Genomic DNA, 23434 nt, shown 5'->3' with positions numbered 1-23434 from the left:
TAAAAAATGTAAAACACCCAGTATTTGAGTAACTGCAATAAAATCCACTCCGAATGACTGAAGACATCATACAAAGGCAAATCAATTTTTGAGTGTCATAAATAAGTATTTAATTATTGTGCAATTAACCATTTGCTGAAGTTTATCTACATGTTAATAACCAATCAATAGCTATGCCATGCATGTGTGTATCTATCATTAGACTGCCATTTCAGCTCGTATTTCACATATATATTGAGTATATTTTTTGCTCCAGTAATAGACATGGCATGTGAAGCTACTATTACCCTATTCACATGATTATAACAATTTGAAAACATGACTGTAGATGCAATAATGTGGTTTAAATGTGCAGTAAATTAGGTATTGTGGACAACTTACAGAATAATATCAAAAACGCTACATACCAATCTTTGTATGTATTTTTTTTTTACGGGAGCAGGAAACTACTAATTCTCAAAAAACATACTCGACATACATACAAAGTATGAGCTCAAATGGCAGTCTGAGGACAGATACACACATGCATGATGTATGTGTGTGTGTGTGGTGTGTGTGTGTGTGTGTGTGTGTGTGTGTGTGTGTGTGTATATATATATATATCTATATATATATATATATATATATATATATATATATATATATTTTATACCAAATAATTATAACATGTACAGCTAAACATAAGCATTACCTAGTAGGGTTATTGCATCGTTAGGACTGAAACACTAAGCCTTGCTGCCAGTAAAAACAATAAAGGACCTTATATTAGGGACAAAACCACCTCTAATTACAAAGACGTGCAACAGAATTCTTGTCAGTACAGTATTACTAAGTAAAAGTATGTACTGTGACTGTCCATGCATAGCACTAGATTTTTAAAAATGTTAATTAAGATTTCTCTTAAGCGTAATGCAAACTGGCTCTACCTTGTTATAAATATTTCAGTTGCTTTCAAGCAGATATCATTGCTTTTTTTTTTTTTTTTTTTTAACACAACAGCAGCCATGTGTGCAAGTGTATCGCCTTACAATTCAAATCAATAAGCTTTATTGGCATGACAAGAATAGTTTTGCCAAAGCAATGTTTATCAAACATTACAAAACATTAAACATTACTAAAACATTTCCCTTTCTAACTTCTTTCACCTCCCCTTTCTCTCTCCTCTTCCATCACCCTTTTCCCTTTCGTCCTCTTTCCTTCTTCCCTTTCTCTCTTCCTCTCTTTCACCCTCCCTTCCCTCTTTCACCCCAACTTTCTCCCTCTCCTCCCTTCCCTCTTTCACTCTCCCTTTCTCCCTCTCCTCCCTTCCCTCTTTCACTCTCCCTCTCCTCCCTTCCCTCTTTCACCCTCCCTTTCTCCCTCTCCTCCCTTCCCTCTTTCACCCCAACTTTCTCCCTCTCCTCCCTTCCCTCTTTCACTCTCCCTCTCCTCCCTTCCCTCTTTCACTCTCCCTCTCCTCCCTTCCCTCTTTCACTCTCCCTTTCTCCTCTCCTCCCTTCCACCCTCCCTTCCCTCTTTCACCCTCCCCTTTCTCCCTCTCTTCCCTTCCCTCTTTCACCCTCTCCTCCCTTCCCTCTTTCATCCTCCCTTTCTCCCTCTCCTCCCTTCCCTCTTTCACCCTCCCTTTCTCCCTTACTCTCTTTCCTGTATTTGGATCTGCCTCTGCTTTGTGTCATTCACCCTGACCAGGTATTCTGCCAGGGTGTAATTTCTGTTTAAGGCTCAACAGCACTCCAGTTTGTTTTGCGTTTTAGTGTTTTTATCCCAATGGTCCAGATAGGAGTGTTTGAGGTGTTTTATAATTTGATTGACTCTGATTGGCACTGTTTTACACAGACACTTCCTGCTGAAATAAACTGTCCCCTGACCTCAAACTCAAGAACCCCAGATTCACTGCATTTTAAAAGGGTGTATGCAACTGGTCGATGATGGCCTGTTTTTACACGTGAACTGAATTTCCTGCTGTGTGTAAATTCCCATTGACTAAGAAGATACTCCATCAATAATTGAGGGTTTTGGATGATGGAAGCCACATTTACCTGCCACTGGGATCGACTTAAATCAGATTCTTTAATTTCCATGAACAGAGATCGAAGGTCAGATCAATTTCAATTGAGACTTTGTCAGCCCCAATTAGGATTGTGGGCTGACAGAATTCGATCTCTCCAACTCGCACACATGGTGGAAGTTACCTAATAAGCGTCCAATGCAAAGGATGTGAGAGGCAGGTTTTAAATCTCAAGACTACAGAGAAAAAAAAATGATGCAGTTTGAACATTAAGGCTGTGAATATATTATACGGTCAGGGGAATATTATAGGTTTGTGAATAATTTATAAATAGCAATTATAAAATAGGTGCATGTGTAATGTCCGGTTGCAGACTGAACCAGCTGCAGCCACATTCTGATACTAGGAACGGGATAAGAGTTCTACAGACTTGTTCCATGGTGCAGATAAAAAGAATACCAGCCACCAAATTACTTTTCTGACCCCCTTGGATAAAAAAGTCTAAAACTGGAAAGAAACTACTTAGAACAATGAATAACGTGCATTTTCCTACAGCCAAGCTGCTTGCATGTTTCCATTTGCATTAGTCATTGTGCTTTAAACTAGGGACTATTGCATTTTAATTCTCTGATCCTGTTGCAACTTTTTATATCTCAAATTTAGGCTTCGGACAATGAATTTATTATGAACTTTCTAATACTGTACTCGCACACGTATGTAAGTGTTTTGACAATACTTGGTCCCAGTGCTTCAGACAAGTGGTGTACTGGGTGTTTCACACATTGAAAAAATAGGAGTTTTGTACGATATTTAAATTTCATGTGTAAAAAATACGCATAGCAATTTTGCTTGAGTTCACATGTTATCAAGTTTCTTGTACTTGGTTGGTTTTTGGCATCTCAGTGGTCAATTGTGAATATACTGCAAGTGGTAGCTAGAAAATGGATCACAGAAATACCGGGAAATGTAATTGTAGCTTGCCTGGGAATTGCCTGAAACCTGTGACCAATAAATCTGGGTCTTTAACTATTAAATAAATGACTGGATTCTTGAGGATTTCTCGGCACTGTCTAATTCTTCCTCAACCTAACCTACCAATTTACCTGTCTGTCAACCAAAATTATTAGAAGGTAAATCTATATAATAAATACAATATTCTGGGTTTAGAGAGATTCTGGATTTTTAGATTTTTTTTTTTTACTTCAAGATAATATTGCATTTTAGTCACCTAAAATAATTGGAGAGTAAATTACTCAAATGACCCAAAACCTTATCTGGAGTTACTAACAACCCTTTAAGTCATGTTTCAACATTAACTTATGTTTTATTTTTATTTTTTTAAAGTCTGTTTAGAAATGAAATAAAGGTCTGGTATACACAGAATGACTAAGGGAAATATGTAATTTATATGTCTATACACTCTTTAATACCCTAAAGAAGTATTTAAATAACAATGGTAAGCATGCATTGTGAACCTTATTAAACCTTATCACTCTTCCTGCAGTGATTTAGAGAACAGATCTCAAACTCCAGAGCACTAGATCGGACACTCTGGAACAGACTTTAAAGTTATAAGTGTAACGAGTTGTCAAGATGTTAACAATGAAAAGGAATTACAGGTACGTTATTTAAACAGGGACGTGTAGCGCTATATTTTTTGGGACCCTGCTACTTACTCTTTACGTAAGTCATACTGCAACGCTACAATTATTCACAATAGTTCTGTTTTAAGAGTTTCAAAGCCTTGTTTCTCTCCTTGTCTCTCTTGATTTCTCCTTCTGAATGGATTCAAAATATTATTAGCACAAGCAACACTACTGTATCACTGGCCCACCGTGAAGACCTTTTGATTCTTTTCTTTGTATTTTATGCTTCAGTTTGGAATATGTAAATATCCCACAGACCGCTACTGCTTCTTGGTCCTGGTAGTCCAATAGTGTAGCTGCAATCCGACTCATGCACAGCTGAGGTACCAGGATGCGCTGGATCAGAAATATTTGCATATCCTGAATCACGTAACAGTAAATATTCTGAGCACAATTAAGCCAGGACCAGTAATAATGTTCATAAAGCTAGTTAGAACTGAGGGAATGGATTTTAAAGAATTGGTTGGCACTACTTCCGCTCACCTGATGGAATGAAGACAATGTTGATTCCAAATACAGTGTGTGTAAGCCATGTGTACAGTCCATAGAAGCCAGCCATCTTCAGGGAAGCGTCAAACACACCTCTAGAACAAAGAAATGAAAGCAAAATACACCAGGGAAGTCAAATAAAATATTTACCCAACTCAAAACTAGAACTGAACTGCTAAGCCCCAGAGCTAATAATAATAATAATAATAATAATAATAAACAACTTAATTTTTATATAGCGCCTTTCATAGTGGACCACCATCACAAAGTGCTTTACAAGATACAAGACTAGGGTGTGTGAACTATGCATCAACAGCAGTCACTTACAACAACGTTTCACCCAAAAGACGGAGCCCAAGGAGTGAAGTGACTTGCTCAGGGTCACCCAGTGAGTCAGTGGCTGAGCTGGGATTTGAACCATTTCTTTAACCACTGGACCACACAGCCTCCTACAATTCAAAGGAGTCTATTTTCATGATCTAAAAAGTGGCAGATCTAAATACCACCGTCCTAAAATTCAACATTGATCTGCGATCCTCAGCTCTGACCAGCACTGGTTTTCAACTGGACAGAGCGGTTCAAAAGACTGGAATGCTGGTTCAAGATGAGGTTATGTTGGATTAAGAAAGACTGGTTTACAAAAAAAAAAAAAAAAAAAAACATTTGTCCCTTAAATTCTGGTAGCTGTAAGCACATCCAACCTTGTGCTCGTCACCAGTTCTGACAATATCACCAGGAGCACAGGGACCACTAAAACAAGCTATGTGAACTAAATCTATAATAAAATGCACAGAATATATGCAAGTGTGTGTGTGTGTGAACAGAATGACACGAATTAACGCCTATTCTAGCTTTATTTTCTTCAACAATTAAGTTTCAACATTAAGGATGCAGGATCATGTGTTTGGCTTTTAAGTAGGATGTGTATGCTGTAGTTTGAATTTTAACTTTTGGATTGATTGCAAGTCTATAGTTGTGCTTAATTATCACCTAGTTTGATTCTGAATGCATAACGGATATTAAAAATGATCTCATGCACAGACCTCATCTGTTAGACCTCAAGTTTGCACCATGCTGCACAGTAACAATTCTCAAAATAGGTGGCAACGATGAGTGTAATATACTGTAAAATCACACCCAGTCAGACTGGCAAAAAACAAGGTTAATCAAAAAACACAGAGCTGCCATTGCTGCAGAAGAGCAGCTTGCCTTCAAACTGTCTGTCTCTACCAGCTCTCCCTGATTTGCTTAGACGTTATCTTCTCCGCACAGTTGCTCTGTGGCAAATCATTTTAAGATTGAGATCTTGCGCCCAACAGAACACATTATAAATATTAAATGAATGCCAGTTTATACAAAGATGAACGTTGATAAATGGAAATTGCATTTGATACCACGAGAGCAGTCAGTTTGAAATACACACTCTCAATAACAATAAAGCTATTGCTTCAGCATGCAAGGAATAATTAAATTAGGCTACCACAGAACACAGCCCTGTTGAATCTGTCCATTACCATGCTGAGAGGTATGTCTAGATCAGCAGCTCCGGAAAAAAAGCGAGTCAGATGAATGTGATCAATACTTAATCTTACTAATATCTGAATAGACATGAAAAATTCTAAGGCCCGGATTACCTAAGCTTTTAACACCAAATCATTTGAAACTGAAACCCCAATTACTGTACATTTCTAAAGCAAATAAAATACAATTCATTATGTTGAGCATTGAAAGTTTGGACAAAACTACACACTAGTGGTAGAACTAATATTATTTTGAGAGTGTGGAACAGTGTCAAACATAATCAATCAGGTCGACTAGTCGTCACTTTAAAAACAATGTTAATAAATCACATCTGGTGTTCTATTTGTGAACGTACTGTTTTGTAAAACCATATTTTAAAACTGCTTTTCTAATTTACCACAATTGTGTTTTCTGTTTATACCACACGTAAACAACTATAATCTTGTGATTATAGATTTATTTTTTAAAGGACTTTCTTTTCTAGCTGACATGAGTTCTATTCCAGTCCACAGCTGTCACAAACAGATCATGCGGAGAGCAGTTTAATTAAACATGTGCGCGGTTGCTCCAACATTAATGACTTCCCTGTCTTATTAAAAGTGAATGTCAAGCTAATGATTAGTGAGTTCATAAACTTGATTTTAATCAATGATGAAACACACATGGGAATAAAGATCGGGCAAGGTTATCACACTGGAGTTCGGATAGGAAAAAAAGCATGAAATAAAAGTGCTAAGAGCTAGTCTTTTAAAATTGAAGGCGGGGTGTATCATGGATTTAAAAAAAAAAGTTTTACAGTACAGGTTAGATGGTGAGATTTGTTTTAATTTAGTATAACAATAATTTCAATAGTAAGTAGCTTCATGTTTTTTGTACTGCCTTTCCCTTGTTTTTGATGTTTACAATAATTGGTATTGTATTACAAGACACCCTGCACACTCACGAACTACTATTAAAGCTACCAAAGTGCTGTTGTTTTTTTTTTCCTTTACAATTGTGTCGTATGTTCTGTATACCACATGACATCTGTACACAAGATAAGACACATCCTTAACTGCGATTTCATCTCTCAATCTTCATCAGAATTTGTATTAAGTTGAGGTGGAGCGGGGTCAACACTAAACTGACAGAAGAAAGGAGGCTGTACACTGCACTGCACTCACCGTATAGCTTCCTCCACAGACTGACCGACTATATTGGAGGAGGGTCCTGGCTGGGACAGTGGCGTCAGGCTGATCACCCATTTCACAGGTTTATAGTATTCACCACTGGAGCTCAGCAGGTAAAACAGCGTGGTCAAGAAAATCACCTACCAGAAAAAGAAACACACACATTACAGTACTCAAATCACATTAACATACAGTACAAGGCAGCTTGTATGATTATCAAACCGCACCGTAGTTCTCCTACACACGCTGGTTAATAATAACCAAAAGACATACCGCTGTGTTTCTATGATCCTTGTCCTGAGCCTGGGTTTCATGTCAGTACATTTAAAACCCGCTATGCTTTTTACTACCACTGGGGGGCAGCAAGAAGACATCAGAAGGTTTAGCGATTTCTAATTTCCGATGTAATGTTGCATTGTTTTGGTTGTTCGGGAGTGAAGATCTATCATCATATTATTGTGTTTTTAATGTAGTATAGGAAAGAGAACAGAGGGGGAGAGAAACAAAGTCAGAGAGAAAGAGGGAGAAAAGAGAAAATCTCAGAACATGTAAAACCAATTTTTGTTTCAGCAATAGCCTTTTTTTAAAAACAAAGTCATACAGCTTCAGCAAGGAAGTCTGTGTTTACATTAAATTGTCACTGCTTTTCTGGATCCTGACTGTTAATGGTTTATGAGGGCACATGTATATAAAATAGACAGAAGAAAACAATGCAAAAAAAGTTAATAAAATCTTACATAAAACAAAATCCACAAATACAGTCAAATAATCATATACTGATGAATAATACCAACAGGGTCTTTTTGTAACTTTCTTGGATTTGAACCCAGCCTCCAGAGGTGATGGACTTTATGGACTGATGGACGTTAAGTTTACCAACCCATCCTACTAGGCCATGAGTGGTGTGTGTGTGTGTGTGTGTGTGTGTGTGTGTGTGTGTGTGTGTGTGTGTGTTAATACTTTTTAGTAAAACTAATAAATAAACCTCCTTACCACAGACAGTGCAAAGTTTAGCAGCGCTGTTCCACTGTGGAAGAGCACGGTCAGCAGTGTGGTGGTGGTGGTGAAGAGCAGGCTGACATTATGGCTCATGACAATCCACAAGGACTCCAGGATCTACAGAAAGAACAGTGAGGACACAGAGCTGTAAAGGAAAGGCTGTACTTCAGCTTCCTTTTGATCTAAAGCTACGTTTGTTGGATCTTCTGGGTCTGCAGCAATCACATAGGCAGGCTACAGAAGTGTACAGCAAGTTATCAAGGGGTTTGGATATTTAAACATACACACGCATACAGTGGTGACCAGAAGTACAAACACACTCCATTAATCTTTTATCGAATTTAATGACATTCCCCTGAGTGGCATGCAATACCTTTCATTAAATGTTTTAGCAATTAACATGGAAATTATGCATTGTCAGTGAAAGCTAATTACATATTTAGTTTATAGAGTGTTGCCAGTTTAACAAGCAACAGTACATTCAGAAGGATGATTGATTTGGCATCTGAAGCCACAAGTTATCAATACATTCAGGAAGGATTTCCTTATTGTAATACACCATCTAGATGCCAAAGGGTGCAGACAATAAATATAACTTGTTTTTACTGACCCCGCAACTGGTATATGAAAAAGAACACAACTTAGAAAACAAGGTTTTCTCCCCTGAGAAATTATATAAATAACACATATTGACTACAGTAGATAATAATACTTGTCTATGTTTAGTGTAATCAAAACCCCAAACATGTTTTCCAAGGTAATTCAGGTGTGTGTGGAATAATAAAAAAATACATTTTAAAAAAAGTATAACGTTTGTGCAAATTTTCAACAAATTCATCTTCATTAGATCAATCGGGGGTAGTAGCATAATGGAAGGTACCAAATGCAATACATTTTCAATAATCCCTCCAAACATGGTGATCAAACAATAATAATCCAAACCACAAACTGTCTAGCCTGTGCTGACTCCTCGGAGGTGTAGAAGGGGAAACACTCATCTTTGCTTCCGCTTGTTGCTTTCACCACTACTCTTTCACCTCCCGTGACTGTACATTTCAGTTAACCATGCTAACTCTTACAGGCAGTCTATAGAGTCAAACCATCCACTGCTTGGAATAAACCTAATCTTGTGGATCCTCTTCAAAAATAGCTTGTTTGCTGACACAGCAACTGACCTTACCATCTAGAGTATGAATATCACAACTGTTTAATGGAATTGATTTCTTAAAAAAAAATAAAATAAAAAAAAAAAAAAAAAAAAAAAAAAAAAAAAAAAAATATATATATATATATATATATATATATATATATATATATATATATATATATATATATATATATATATATGGATTGGAACTAAATTTCCTGTGCCATTAGAGGAAAAACAGTCCCAAAGAAGGATATTACCACCTCCATGCTTTCTCCAACTATTGACTGTCAGCGTGACCAAATAGATCGATTTTTGATTCATCACTCCACAAAACCTTTGACTCATATCCATTATTCAAATGCTGTTTTGCAAACTTTAAGCGATTGTCTTTGTGACGTTTTCCTAAGAGTGGCTTTTAACTTGGCCTGCGACCATTGAGACCGTCACCATGCAATACTGGACCTGTGATTGAAATGGAAACCCCAGTCTCACTTGCAGCCAGTTCACTTTGAATGTCTTTGGCTGTCAATCTCAGATTCTTATTAACCTTCCTCACAATTCCTGTACTTGTTCTTGGTGAAAGAACCTTCTTTTTTCCAGACAGAGGGAGTGTCAGTGCCATGAATATTGTACTTCTTGATAATATAAACAGTAGGAGAAATTGGGATACTCAAATGCTTGGAAATCTTCTTGTATCCTTCTCCAGCTTTATAACAACAAATAATTTTCTGCCTAAGGTTTTCAGTTTTTACTTTTTCCCATATTGACTTAACGTAATGACAGCAATCATCCCATGTCTAAGCCTTTTATACTCTCTAAGAATATTCACCTACAACCCAGCATTTTGTAGACTTTTCTAGAATTAGGTACTGCATTATCATCTTTAAATTTCTAGCACCTTGTAGACAATACTATCATAGCATCAAAGGGTATGAATGCTTTTGAATTAGTTTTGCAAATTCTTGTAAATTTTTTTTCCTCATCCACTAACGCAAAAGTTTTGCTACAAAATATTTTTCTTTTAATTATTTGTTTTGAGAAATTTCTAGAAATTATACATTTCCATTGGGGTATGTAAACTTTTGACTACAACATATATACATATATTAGTGGTACACCCCTTAGTCACAACTCATATGGAAAAATCCTAATGACATATGCAGTGGCCAAAGATATATTAAAATGTTTATGCATGTTGTTGATGCTGTCTATCACACTTACAGATAAGAAGGTTTCAATGTTCTCGTGCACAAAGGAAGCAATGTCCTGCCAGTCCAGTATGTCTCCCAGCCAGCTGTTCTGACGGTTAATTTGTAACTTGTGACTGCGGTGTCGTCCTGAGTGGGTGATGTTCTGCATTAAAATATACAAATAAAAAAATTATTTCAGCATTCAGCTCCCGTGCTTTCACATGTATTGCCAAGATTCTCTCTTTTTGCAAAGTTACGTACTACTGAAATTCAATTTGTTTTCTTAGCAAAAGTTATTTTAAACCTATGAATCTGATCGCTGCAAAGCTCAGGAAAAAAGAAAATTGGAGGTTTACATGAGAACGCCAATGATATTTTACAGTATATATCTATGGGTCTTATATATTTACTATAAATTAAAACAATATAGGTTATTATCTTAACATGTAATTTGAATTGCTTTTTGACATTTCTTTTACAATCGTGTGGTGTTTGCAATCATTCTGAGTTGTTCTGGTTTCTTTTGCTCATACACTGAGTTAATATCATTGTTTCTGTATCTGTCTTTACTTTGAAATGCTTTGAGCATGTCTGGAGAATCCTGAATACTGTGACTGGACAGCCTTCTTCATTCAATTCAAATCATGACCTTCAACTATACCAGCCCCACCTACTATGTAGTTGAAAGGTCACGTGACTTGAATACAACAAGGAAGGCTGTTCTGTCCTGGCACATTTCTTCAGACAAGCTTAATGCTGCTTAAAGCCAGGTAAAGCCTGATTTAGATAACAATGATAATTAAATAACCCACAGTCACTGTGAATTACTGCAAACCCTATAAAACAGTAAATGTAAAACAAACAATTCAAATGGCAAGTGAAGCTGCTTCCTCTTTATGAATCTCCCACCTTCACAAACCAGGACTGATAGAGCCGGTCCCACAGCTCCAGGACTTGTTTCTCAATCACAGCCGTATTATTAACCTTCTCCCCTAAAATCTTGTGTAGCTACAAAAAAAAGGAAAGAAAGAAACAAAAACATGTACTTTAACCATTGCTAAAGCTCTTGCTCCCATGTCTGCTGTGCCCATGTTTGAAAACTATACCATCTGAAGAAAAGGGACTAAAAACTGACTTTAGCACACTGGCAAAGATATATATCGAGTCTCAAAAAGATGTGCTGACTAATGTCAATCCCAAGATTCATCACATTTGGATGACCAGTATATCTAAAAATAATAAGTGTGACATACATCAATCCAATGAAGCAAGTTTGGGATGAACTTGAATGGCACATTCATCGTCCCAATCCTCTGCCTACCTCTATGCACCAATTGTGTGAAATATTAATTAATTAATTGATTAACATCTCTCAAGACACCTTCCAGCACCTTGTTGAGTCTATGCCACATCACGTAAAGCAGTGGTCGGCAATTAAATTTGACGGCGTGCCAAATGACCTGCAGGCAGCCGCAGAGCGGGCCACTTGCAAAACAAACCAAAAAGGAAAAAATAAGTAACAATTGTGATAGTATGTCTTTGTAACCTCCAAATAAATATCAGTAAAATAATAAAGCATCTGTGTTGTTGCTATTAAGATACACATTAGTTTAGTTTAAAATTCTGATATGTTGTAAGTGTAACTCAAAATGACTCCTAACGATGACAGACTTTATTGTACAGCTGAAAGACAACTTCAGCATTCCCAGGTACATATCATTTTTGTCCGTGATCTGTTGTCAATTACCCCCGATGGGGATTTCTCATCCCATGTAAAGCAAGTGCTTCCTGCAATCGACGAAGCAACAACTACAACTAGCAGTGTATCTGCAGATATCGTCGTTGCTGAAAACTGAATTTATTAACAAAGCAAATCTGGAATCATTCTGGTCCGTCTATATATATCCAGACAACTACCTCTGGCTCTGTTTTTGCTCTCCATGTTTGGATCTACTTACACATGCGAAGCGGCTTATTCCATAATGAATGCAATAATAAAAACAGATGCAAGAAACAGGCCGACACGAGAATCTTTATAGAGGTCTACTACACCTGATGCTCTAAAGCTGATCGCAGAATGAAAGTGCAATTTTTCTCATTAAATTTGTCATAACGCAATGTCTATCATATGAGGATTCCAGTACCATTAGTGAGGCATAAATGTATCATCACAATCAACAAGTACTGTACTTTGGAATTGCTATCGGAATCAGCTCTCGCTCAGCCCTTGATACAGCCCTGCCAGGAGGCAGCCGCGAGCCAGGCGACACCTTTCCAAGGACCGGATCTGGCCCGCGGGCCGCCATTTGCCGACCACTGGCATAAAGGATGAAATTGCATAATTTACATGAACTTACTGGCATCATTCTGTTACAGTAGCTGCTGTGATGGGAAATACTATTTTGGGTTATTCTGTAGTTTGGGAAGTTACAATGAAAACCCTTCGTACCTTGTTCGTTATCCACTCTCTCCCATACTGATAGACGTTATTAGCAGCAGAATTTACTGCCTTTTGAACTACCTGAGATTCTGGAAGCATACTTGTGTGGGGAAAAAAGAAATACAGAAAGGATTACATTTTGGTAAATTGAGTCAGAAACAGAAACACAGGGTACACTACAAAGCTTGCATCGTTTATTTCCTAATACTTCATAATAACATACTATGTTTAAAGTTTTCCTGAACTGAATATAGAACAGAGTTACACATTACTTAGGGTTGCTGCCTGATGTGTTGTATGTATTGCTGAATATATATTTTTAAACATAAAATCAATATTGCTTTGCTATTTTTATAAACATGTCCATAAATCCGTGTTCACCCATTATTTTTCCAAGTAATGAGTTTTGTAGTAAACTCCACAACGTAGCAAGAAACTGCTCTAAATGGCAACTGATCAGCTCCTCCTTGAAACTCAGTTTTTCCTTGCTTTGTTTTATTCCTCTCAGAAATCTCACCTTTGAATTTTAGCTTCAAAGTAGTAATCTCTGTACCCCAGCGGATAAGCTTACAGCCAACCAGCAAACCCTGCTGAGTGAGGCTGCACTGAACAGAGACTACAAAACAGCCTACTGCTGACTCACATCCACAGTGCAGCCTGGGGCCAGCATCCAACAAGAGTCCAGAGTTCAGACCCACTCAATCCATTTGGGGCCGGCACAAACCACCCAGCCACCTGCTTGGTGAAGCAGAGTACAGAAGCAACCCAATGTCGTCACCCTCTTCCTTGACACAAAGTGACTTTTTATTGGCTGATGCAACGTTGCCAAAAAAAATAAACCACTGATCACTAATGAAGTGGGACCAGACAGTAGTTGCCAAAATTTAACGTGTTACTGGCTATAAAATAGTGTTAAACTCTTTCAAAAGACAACCCCTCTTTCAAACAGACAACCCCTAGGTTACCTACCTGTTATTAAATGTCTTATATTGAAACATACATGAAAATGGGCATAGACATACATTTTAGTATGTTATATTAGTGTATTGCAGTTCTGAGTGGAGTTCTCTTACCTAGACCTGTATACAGCTCTGCAGCACTGCAAGGGTTGTTTGCTAACTTGTATTTCTAAGCACAGTGAATGGCTTTATTAAAAAGCAGAGTCAAAAAGGGGATTGGCCCTGTTAGCATGAATATTTTAAAGTCAGCTACGGTGATGGAAGTGCAGTGCGAGGCATAGCTTTTAGGCCGAGTCAACCTTGGGACCTGTTGAACTTCTCTGCCGATACAGCATGCAGCTGTGGGGTGGCTTTAATCCTCAGCACAAGAAGAGATTTACTGTGATTAAAACATGCACATTTGAACATGAAACCTAAGACATTCTCCACATATAGACAGAGTCACTTTGCTTACTTGGCCCACTCTGGGTGGTTTGCGACGGTCTCGTTGATCAGGCCACTGGTCACTTCAATGATATGTACACTCTCCTGGTGTACCTGAAAGGTGAAGCAGAGGTATGGTCATTTCTCCTACTTTTCGAAACCTATATGCACAAAGTAAAGTGGTGACTGGACCACCAGTTTCAGTGCTCTAGTGTAGTTTTTTCATTGTGAGTCAGTCAGTGTGGGGAAACAAATAGTTTTTGTCGCCCCTTTGCATAATGGCCGTGCGTCGCACTCTGGAATTTCTTTTAGACTCCCCACACCCCAATTTTCATTTTCATTTGTCATTTTCATGCTGGTCACACCGCAAAAATACCACCTTCCTCAGGTTTGTCCAAAAGGAAAAATATACTGGTCAGATTATTAAACATGCTGTCTCTGTGTGCATCCATCTGTGTGCGCCTGTCTGTCTCTGTGTGCATATGTCTGTCTGTCTCTGTGTGTGTGCGTGAATTATTATATCAGAAGGCTCCTCTTTCCACACTCTACCTTTGCAGTGAGCAGCAGGGCCAGCAGTAAGGTCCCCATGACCAGCAGGAGGATGATGAAAATACTGATTAGTTTATCCAGTGACCTCTCCAGCCAGATGATCATCTGCAAAGAGAAAAAGACAGCATGTGACTGCCAGGGAATGGTTCTGGGGGTCTCATACACACAGGAGCTGCTCAACACATGGAGAAACCTGTGTCACACCCGCAACACAGGTCTGCTGATCCACTGAGACGTTGAACAACAACTTTTTAGACAGAGCCATTAGTTTTGGACAAACCCCTCACCATAACAATCTTGAGCCCTGCAACAGTCTAACTTATCAATGTAACAAATGTACCATTTTCATAATAAGATCACTGAATAAAATACATTAAATACAAGCTTCTGGTGAACATTAGCCACTAATTAATATGCCAAAGACCAAAAATGCACAATGTCTAATATAACAAACAATCTTCATTAAAAAAAAAAAAAAAAAAGATAAAAGAAACAAGTAATTTCAAATATCTGTTCATGACAAAAGTATTGGCACCTTTACATAAAAAATTTGTAAAAATGTAATTGAACTAATTAAAATGTATATTCATTGGGGCTTTCAAGTGGCGCATCCACTAAAGGCACGGGTGCAGGATGCACCCCATAGTCTGGAAGTCGCCAGTTCAAGTCGAGGCTATTCCTTTGCCGACCGAGGACGGGAGCTCCTAGGGGGCGGTGCACAATTGGCCGAGCGCTGCTCGGGTGGCGGGAGGGTTAGGTCAGCCAGAATGTCCTTGGCTCACCGTGCACCAGCGACCCCTGCGGTCTGGCTGGGCACCTACGGGCTTGCCTGTAAGCTGCCCAGAGCTACATTGTCCTCCAACATTGTAGCTTTGGGTGGCTGCATGGTGAGTCTGCAGTGTGTAAAAAAGCGGGCAGCTAACAGCACACTCTTCGGAGGACAGCGTGTGTTCATATTCGCCCCTCCTGAGTCAGCGCAGGGGTGGTAGCAGTGAGCTGAGCTAAAAAAAAAAAAAAAAAAAAAAACCTGTTATAATTTAACCAATTTTTATTATTTATAAAAAACCTAACCGCCGATGGAAGTTATTATATATATATATATATATATATATATATATATATATATATATATATATATATATATATATATATATATATTCACTGACTGAAAACCATTACATAGTAATTAAGCTTCATTAATGTCAATAATCAAAAAAGTGGTAATTATTTCCAACATCCGTTGAAGAAGAACCTTTTGGCAACACAGCATATGATGGTCAAGACAACAGAGCTGGATTCATGTTCAAGAAAAGCACTTGTTTTTATATAACACAGCAAATCCTACAGAACAATATCAAAGAAATATGTAATACCAAAATCCACAAATCGATAAATAATCAAGAAATGCAAAAGAACAAATTCAACTTGAAACACTTGAAAGAAGTGGACGTCACAAGAAAATTATGGGTACGCAAGCAAGAGAATCTTATTTAGAAGATTTTTTAATTAAATTATTAAATTGTGTATTTAGCTTTTGGTTTTATTATAAAGTTGTTAAAGTTTACTCAATGCTTGTCCTTAACCTGTTACCTTGAATTTAGGTGCAAAAAGTGTAGGATGCCAACCCTTTTGTCTGCGGATGAAAATTATTCAAAGTTCGGCTTTTGAATGTTATGAAAGTTAGTGTGTGTGGCAGAAGTCCTTTGAAACAGCACAATCTCAATCAAAAACTGCAGACCACAGCAAATACAAATCAAGACAGCCACCAGTAATGCACAGCAAACTCTGACTGATTTTGTACCCCGTGTGGCCTTGGTTAAATTCTGACACCTGTAGCAAGGATTTGGAGTTTTAGTTTTGTGGATCCAATTCAAGCCATTCCAGGATTTTCATGATCTTATGAGACACTCAAAACGCCTATGGTTTGATATAATTAAGCTACTAGTAAAACCTGAAATGGTTCATTATAAAAGGTACTATGGCTCCACTTTCCAATAGCGATGTCTGTATTACTACATGGTTATTAAGCAGTAAAGCACATCAAGGTGGTTCACTATATTATATGTTAGTACATTCCATATACAATTTCATCAAGTCAGTTAATATGTGATTAACATAGAGAGGTTATACAGTCACTAAACAATAGACATGGAGCTCCTTATCGATTCATAGATTATAAATAGCCTTGGCATTTATTTTGTATTGATCAGTGATTGATTAATTGCCCTGGTGCCCTATTCAGAGCCTCAAGTATATATAATATTAAAAGCACATTCCTGTTTTCAGTTGCATTTTAAGGCTTTCCTGGAGTATTTTTTATGGAATTTGGCAGACTGAGTTGGCACTTCTTTCCATCAAAATGCAGCCTATAAGGCTGCTACTTAATTCTATGTAAAATTAGGGATGTACAATTTTAATGATCCATCATTAGTTAACAATATGTTATTTTACAGTAAATGCAGAGCAGGAGATTGATGCCTGTGGTTTGAATTTTAGCAGTCCTACCCAATGTGCTGTAGCTGCGTTGAGTGGATTCAGGACTTGGAAGATGCCTTAGTCTTAGTTGACAACAGAGAACATAAGAGGGTCTTAAAGGATCCAAGTGATTTTGCCTCAACAACATGAAGAAGTGTCTCCTTTCCAATGTCCTTAGTCTCTCTCCACTTCATTTCCAACTGTACTCTCTGGTCCGGGTTTCTGTACTTCTGTACTGTACTGTTAGGGTTAACTATATCACAGTGTGACAGGGAACCAAGCAACGCTGGCTGAAATCTTAAAGTGCTATCCAAGGCCTCCAAATCCATAGCACAAGCATCATCATTTCTGTTGAAGATCTTTTAGCTCTCTGCTTGTAATTTACACCTCAATTTGGAATATGCAGATATTTCAAAGACAACCAAATAAAGTAGAAATGTCTTCCCTGGTACAGGAACACCTCCTGTGCTGTAGCCCAGTTTTACTCCAATAGTCTAGCTGGATCCAGACCACGTGACCTACCATACCTTTTTTTTCATGTCATACTACAATATCTGCATATGCTGACAAAGTATAAAAACTGCATTTTTAAACTGGAGACTATGCAAGGGAAGTTAATACCTTTCAAACTGACATAACTAGTTCAGCCAATGATCCTTGGGTCTTTTGTTTGATCCATCACAAGCCATATCATTTGAACAACAATAACCGAACAACCTTGTACCGCAGGTTTCTCCATGCTGCCCAAAAGAATACATTCACAGCTGCGTGGATATATTAGGTTAAAATACCATTTTAGACTGTGTGTAAAGTTCATTTACTTAAACAAAGCCTTCCGTATAGTTAAGAACCCTTTCCATTTTCAAACCTGATGTTTGCCTGAATCCCGTCTGAAATTAAAACAGCCTTTTTTTTTTATATATATACCCCCCCACCCCAAAACACCACCACTGACTCAAAAGAGACATCTACTGGAACAGAAAGGAAAAGCACATCTGTGTATTTCTGGATATACAGTAAGCTTTGTTATTTTGACCCTGTGGGACCACTTCCCACACCAAGGCAGAAGACACATAAGCAAGACCAAATAGTGTCTGAAAACTAATTGACTTCACTAGGGGAGGGCAGCAACAATTTGTCCATTCGCACCATGTCAGTCAGGGTGGCTATAATGGCTTTTCTGTTTACTGTAGTAGCTACTTTTTTTTTTTTTTTTCAAAAAGCTTCATCAACGATTCATTTTTCTGTCAGTTGACTACCAAGTACAAAACTACAGCAATCCAAGCAGATACCATTGAGATAAATAGCCATAGCCCACTGCTGACAGGGAAGCATCAAATTATTAGTATTCAAAAAGGCAGAGTGCTAAATCTTTTAACCTGAAACCACCATTTCAGCCAACCACAGTCTAAAAGGGTGTGCTTGCTTTTCATGCAACTCTTTCATGCAAAAATCTTAGACAAATTACAGAAGGCCTTTTATTTAGCTGAATTAGATTACTAACTAGATCTTTATCAAACAGAAAAGTGAAATGGATAGTTTATTACAGTAATACAAGACAAAAGCAGGTATACCTACTTGTAAATTAAATGCAAAACTAATATTAAAATATTATGGTAATGATATGTTTACTGTTAAAACATGCATGGTCCTCAATTAGTATAGTAGTCTCTAATGTATCGATTTTATCACTTTTTTATTTTTTTTTTTACTTAGATCTTATAATTGACAAGTGGTGTAGCCTCACACGAAGGATTTCCTCTTAAGGAAATAAATCCCCCATATCCAGCTATTGTCACATTAGCTGCATGAAAACTTTGTTGTTTTACAAAATGCTCAACACAGACACCAGCATCCTTCTGTAGCTTACTTTAAATTTTAGATACCAGTAAATTTAAAAAACCTGGAGCCCATGACTTTTAACAGCAAATTAAGAAGAATGGGAAAGGTGAATAGTGGATAGAAAAGTAGCAATGCAGGCTTCTATTGGGCAAGCACACACACACAAACTCCATTGTTCCGCCATCCTAGTATTACCTGCTTGTTAAGCCAATGCCACAGCTTTAGGAAGAAGACAAGAAGACATTGGGAGGGATTATTGAAGAAAAACATGGACACAAATCAAAGGCACACGTTAACGGTCATAGTTTGAAAATGTTTATTCCAGTCTTTATGAACTCCTGTATTTTGAAAGAGTTAAAACACCTGTTCATTTTACAAAAATAGAACCAAACAACATAGTTATATGTTTCAAATTCTCTTAAGCTCTGTAGGCATTTTGATTTTTTATTAACATGATTTTTTTTCCGACCTCTCAAAAAAATATGGAGTTAATTAAAGAATGCAGTAAACACTCAAAATATAGTCCTAAGTGTTTTAAATATCCATGTGGACAGACCACAGCTGTAACCATCTGTTCCATTTTGTCCTTTTTAAATGACTTCTTACAGCAATACTTGCTAGAGTTAAGTGACGCACATCATCTCAATTATGTTGTCTACACTGTGAAGTTTGTCTATTGTTGTAACTAATACAAAACAGGTGTTTGAGAGAAACTAACACACCAACAAAGAACATTAGAAATAGTTTGAGATTCAAGCTGTCCATTCCCAAAGCTACCCTGAATCTATCTATACTGTATTATACAGCCCTGAGACATCTATTAGCTGCTGCATATGACAGGAGTCTTTTTCCCTTTTAAGAACAATCAATATCAAGTGGGGAGCAAAATATCTGTGTAATCGTACGTTAGCTCCCCCAGCACAGTTCTTTTGAAATAGTTTTCTTTGAAAGAACACTGCCTTGATTCCTAAAGGACTGTTTGTGTTCCACAGAGCAGGGGGGCATTACCTTTGTGTCGACTTTTACAAGAAAGCGTCCCAGGCCCTTGATGGGCCCCGGAGCCAGCGCGTCCTGCCGCTCCATCAAAGATTTCTCAAACATCTCCCACCCGGAAACCAGGTTTCTCTTGGCAAAGTTCATTAGACCGAAGTGCTGGACCAGCTTCTTCACAACCCACACTGTCAACAACATGGAGAGCAGAGAGACCAGCTGAACAAACATACAGGTTTAAACCATTATTTTCTTTTCATACATACATGACAGTGCTGTCTTAATTTCACTCATGTGGAAGGCTGTCCTAATTCAAGGATTGCAACAAAAGACTTTGGGCCACATTTTCAAAGAGTTTACGCCAGGCTTTAACTCCTATTTTTTTTTTTTTTTGATGATACTAAACGGAGGGGCAAAAACTTTTAGTGTGCTTAAAAACAGAAAAATAATAGCACTTAAGTTGTTTGGTTTGAGTAAAAATTAATTTTATTAAAGAGTAATCACTTTGAAATTATTACCCTTTTTCTCTTAGTAGTTATGTAGCAACAGCAAAAGGGACTTGTAAAAGTACATTATTATTTTATATTTTTATTATAATTTTTGTAAAAAAATGAGTTAGCATTGTTACTGTAATTTACCAAAAACATTACATGTACATTACACGTGCAAACTGGTTACTGGAGCACTCGCGAGCGTGTGCTGGGAGTTAACTTAAATGTGCTGTGTAATGACACCTGTATTTACCAGGTGGTGATGTTGGCTTTATCTTCATTATTCTAACTAAATCTTTAAGTAAACCAGTATCGGGGGGGAATCTAAAGTACGGTAAATATGACTTTGAATAAAATTATAACATTACTTATTTATAAGTTTGAAATGGAGGGCAGAAGTACAAACAGGAGCCTAAATTGTAACTAAGCAGCAAAGCTGATCGTGGGAATTAGACATTTAATATACTGTATTTATAACTGAGAACTTTATATAGAAAGGTATAACACATTTAACCAAATATCCACCAACCTGGAGAATGCATTCACTTATATGCACAAGATTTGGCTCACTTACATGCCATAGCACACGCACTAAATGTGCCTTTTTCCTTTCTCCTTTAATGCATATACAATAAAAGTAATATTGTACAATGACATATTTTTCTTTTTGTTCTGCTACTCAAGAAATATTGACTGATGTGATTCAAGTATCTTCCTTGTCGGCATTGTCACCCTGCAGAGCAGGCTTCATGGATCAGGATGACAGTGCTATGTGAGTACAATCAATAGCACCCATCACATTGGGGAAGCCAGCAACCTGCCACCCACTTTCATGTCCTGTAAACCTGTCCTCTGTGTGGGAAATTGAATATAATTCCCTGTGAGCTTTCACAGGACAAGCAGTTGTATTATACACATGAATAGCTACAGCTTTTAATGACACACAGAAGACATGAATACACGATAGTTAGAAATGCATCGGAACCCTAGAGGACTCGTTTGCACCTGTGCCAGACACATTAAAAAAGATCTTTACATACTTTACTGCAACTGGCAAAATAAATAACACATATTATTGCTCTATGTGCATTAATCTCTGTATAATCCTGTATAAAAAAGTAAATCAAAAAAATACTTTTTTTTGTTGTAAATTGCAAGTTTTTAAATAGGCTGCAGTTAAAGCTGAAATGACCTAGTTAAAATAATCAGTTAATAACCTAAAGTTTTCAAATTGCATAAGTAAATTCAGAAATCATTAACGTGTACACTAATTGCAATTATGGTGCACCACAATGTTTAGTTCCCTTTCATAAATGAGGCCCATAGTGTCTTAATGCAGTGTTTTGTAAAGAAAAAAAGCTGGGAGCTTTATCTTTAGCTTTATTTTTAACATTCGTACGTGAGCAAGATCATCTTGTCACATTTATTTTTTACAATAATCACAGTATACCCTCTAATAACTTGGAGGTGGCATTTTAATAATAAAAATGGAAACTTTACCAACATATGAATACAAATAAATGTATTAAAAAAGCAAAAAGCTTGTATTACCACCGATGCTGCATTATTGTATTACAGCGGTTTTCACTGGGTAAAAAATGACATCATGTGTTATGTAAATACACCCCAAACAGAGCAGAGCATGACAATTAAAGTGAAAAGTGTGCTCTTGTTTTTGAGTGACAATGTGTCTAGACTCAAACACTATGAGCAATACGGTTCCGGCAGACGGGGCGGGGGGCTTCTTCGGATGCTGTTGAAAAGGCTGACCAAACCAATTCATTAGAGTCTAAACACTGTCAAACAATTTTACTATTGGTACATAACCACCATGGGACAAAGTCTGTGGTTAAAATGGATGTCAGTATACATATAGGTTCCTGGAGCACAGTGGTTATTCCTTAAATGAGGACGGACATCCTCAGGAGTGAAATGAACACAGCACTCTGTGTACTTTCATGTATGTATGGAAAAGAAAAGTATATCAATGTCTTTACTGTCTCCTTGGTGGTTATGTCTTCCATCAGCTAAATTACCAGCTACGGGCACAGGAAGCAGCTGCAGAATCCACAGGTTGAGCCAGAGCTGCACCAGGACGATGGCCCAGACCAGTAGCACGAAGTAGATATCGCTGGTCTTCCGCTTCTTCTGCAGGAAGATGCAGAAGTCAGGCCGCAGTCGGCCACTGGAACCGGAGGGAGGAGAGGAGCTGGAGGAGGGGGTACTCTCATTCCCGGATCCTACAAGAGGGAAATATCATTGGCATGGAGCAATGGAATTATTCACCTAAATGATCATCATCCATAACATGTGATACATTCTGAGTTAACCCAAATGTGAAATACAAAACTTTTTAAAAGCCTCGTCTAATGCAGGGGTTCCCAAACCGTGGTCCGCGGCTCACAGTCCCAGGTGGGCCGCAGGATCAGTGACATTTTTTTTATTTTTTTTTCTATTAGTAGCGAAAAGCAGGTGCCGGCGGCAGCTGTAACTGTAGAAAAATAAAGTGTAGCAAGGCAGTATTGACGGACTGTCAATCAAAGCAGAAATTCACAAATCAGAGCTAACAGATTGCCTACCTGTAGGCGGGATGTAGAGCGAGAGCTCTGACAATAGGGCAGTGTTAAGTGTGTGTCATGTGATCGCTCTGCTGGCAAATGTTAACAGTGTGTTCAGTATTAATAAAATTACAATATGTCGACTCCGCTACCAAAGAATACTTTTGCAAAGTATAAAGAACAAAAAAGCCAGCTGCAGGAGTTTAAATGCATTTGTAGCTGTGGGCTCAGTTTTGAGGTGCTGGAATGCATTTTTTCTTTTGTAGAAATGTTTTCATACTAACTTTTGTACTTGATAACATTCATTTAAAAATTCAACTGATGCCTATGACGAATACGTTTTTTGTCACTAATTACCTATTAACATTAAAAAATATTGAGTACTTTGATGCATGTTTCAATATTAACTCAATCAAGTTATTAATCAAACTGATAAATCTTGTTACATACCGGTAACTGATTTATTAAAATGTTTGGATAAAGTGCTGCTATTTTATTGATTACTGGCTTGTTCACAATCGACTTAAAATAATGC

At 37.6% G+C, this 23434-nt stretch overlaps 1 protein-coding gene across 2 annotated transcripts in view; it reads right to left on the bottom strand.

Annotated features, from left to right (window-relative positions):
- LOC121312954 (transmembrane protein 245-like) overlaps nt 1-23434 on the bottom strand; it is a 38424-nt gene that overhangs the window by 7006 nt on the left and 7984 nt on the right. Inside the window, exons 5-15 of one of the 2 annotated variants that reach the window (XM_041244963.1) lie at nt 22378-22581; nt 19869-20038; nt 19056-19079; nt 14544-14648; nt 14026-14108; nt 12622-12712; nt 11082-11180; nt 10204-10335; nt 7827-7949; nt 6828-6973; nt 4138-4238 (exon numbers count right to left, since the gene is read on the bottom strand). In XM_041244963.1, coding sequence (XP_041100897.1) covers nt 4138-4238; nt 6828-6973; nt 7827-7949; nt 10204-10335; nt 11082-11180; nt 12622-12712; nt 14026-14108; nt 14544-14648; nt 19056-19079; nt 19869-20038; nt 22378-22581 — 1278 coding nt within the window. The remainder of the gene's footprint in view (nt 1-4137; nt 4239-6827; nt 6974-7826; nt 7950-10203; nt 10336-11081; nt 11181-12621; nt 12713-14025; nt 14109-14543; nt 14649-19055; nt 19080-19868; nt 20039-22377; nt 22582-23434) is intronic. The other variant, XM_041244964.1, reaches the window with a different exon arrangement.

The sequence above is a fragment of the Polyodon spathula genome, chromosome 3 (assembly GCF_017654505.1).
Source record: "Polyodon spathula isolate WHYD16114869_AA chromosome 3, ASM1765450v1, whole genome shotgun sequence".
Lineage (NCBI taxonomy): Eukaryota > Metazoa > Chordata > Actinopteri > Acipenseriformes > Polyodontidae > Polyodon > Polyodon spathula.
This window is presented reverse-complemented; position numbering and strand designations above follow the sequence as displayed.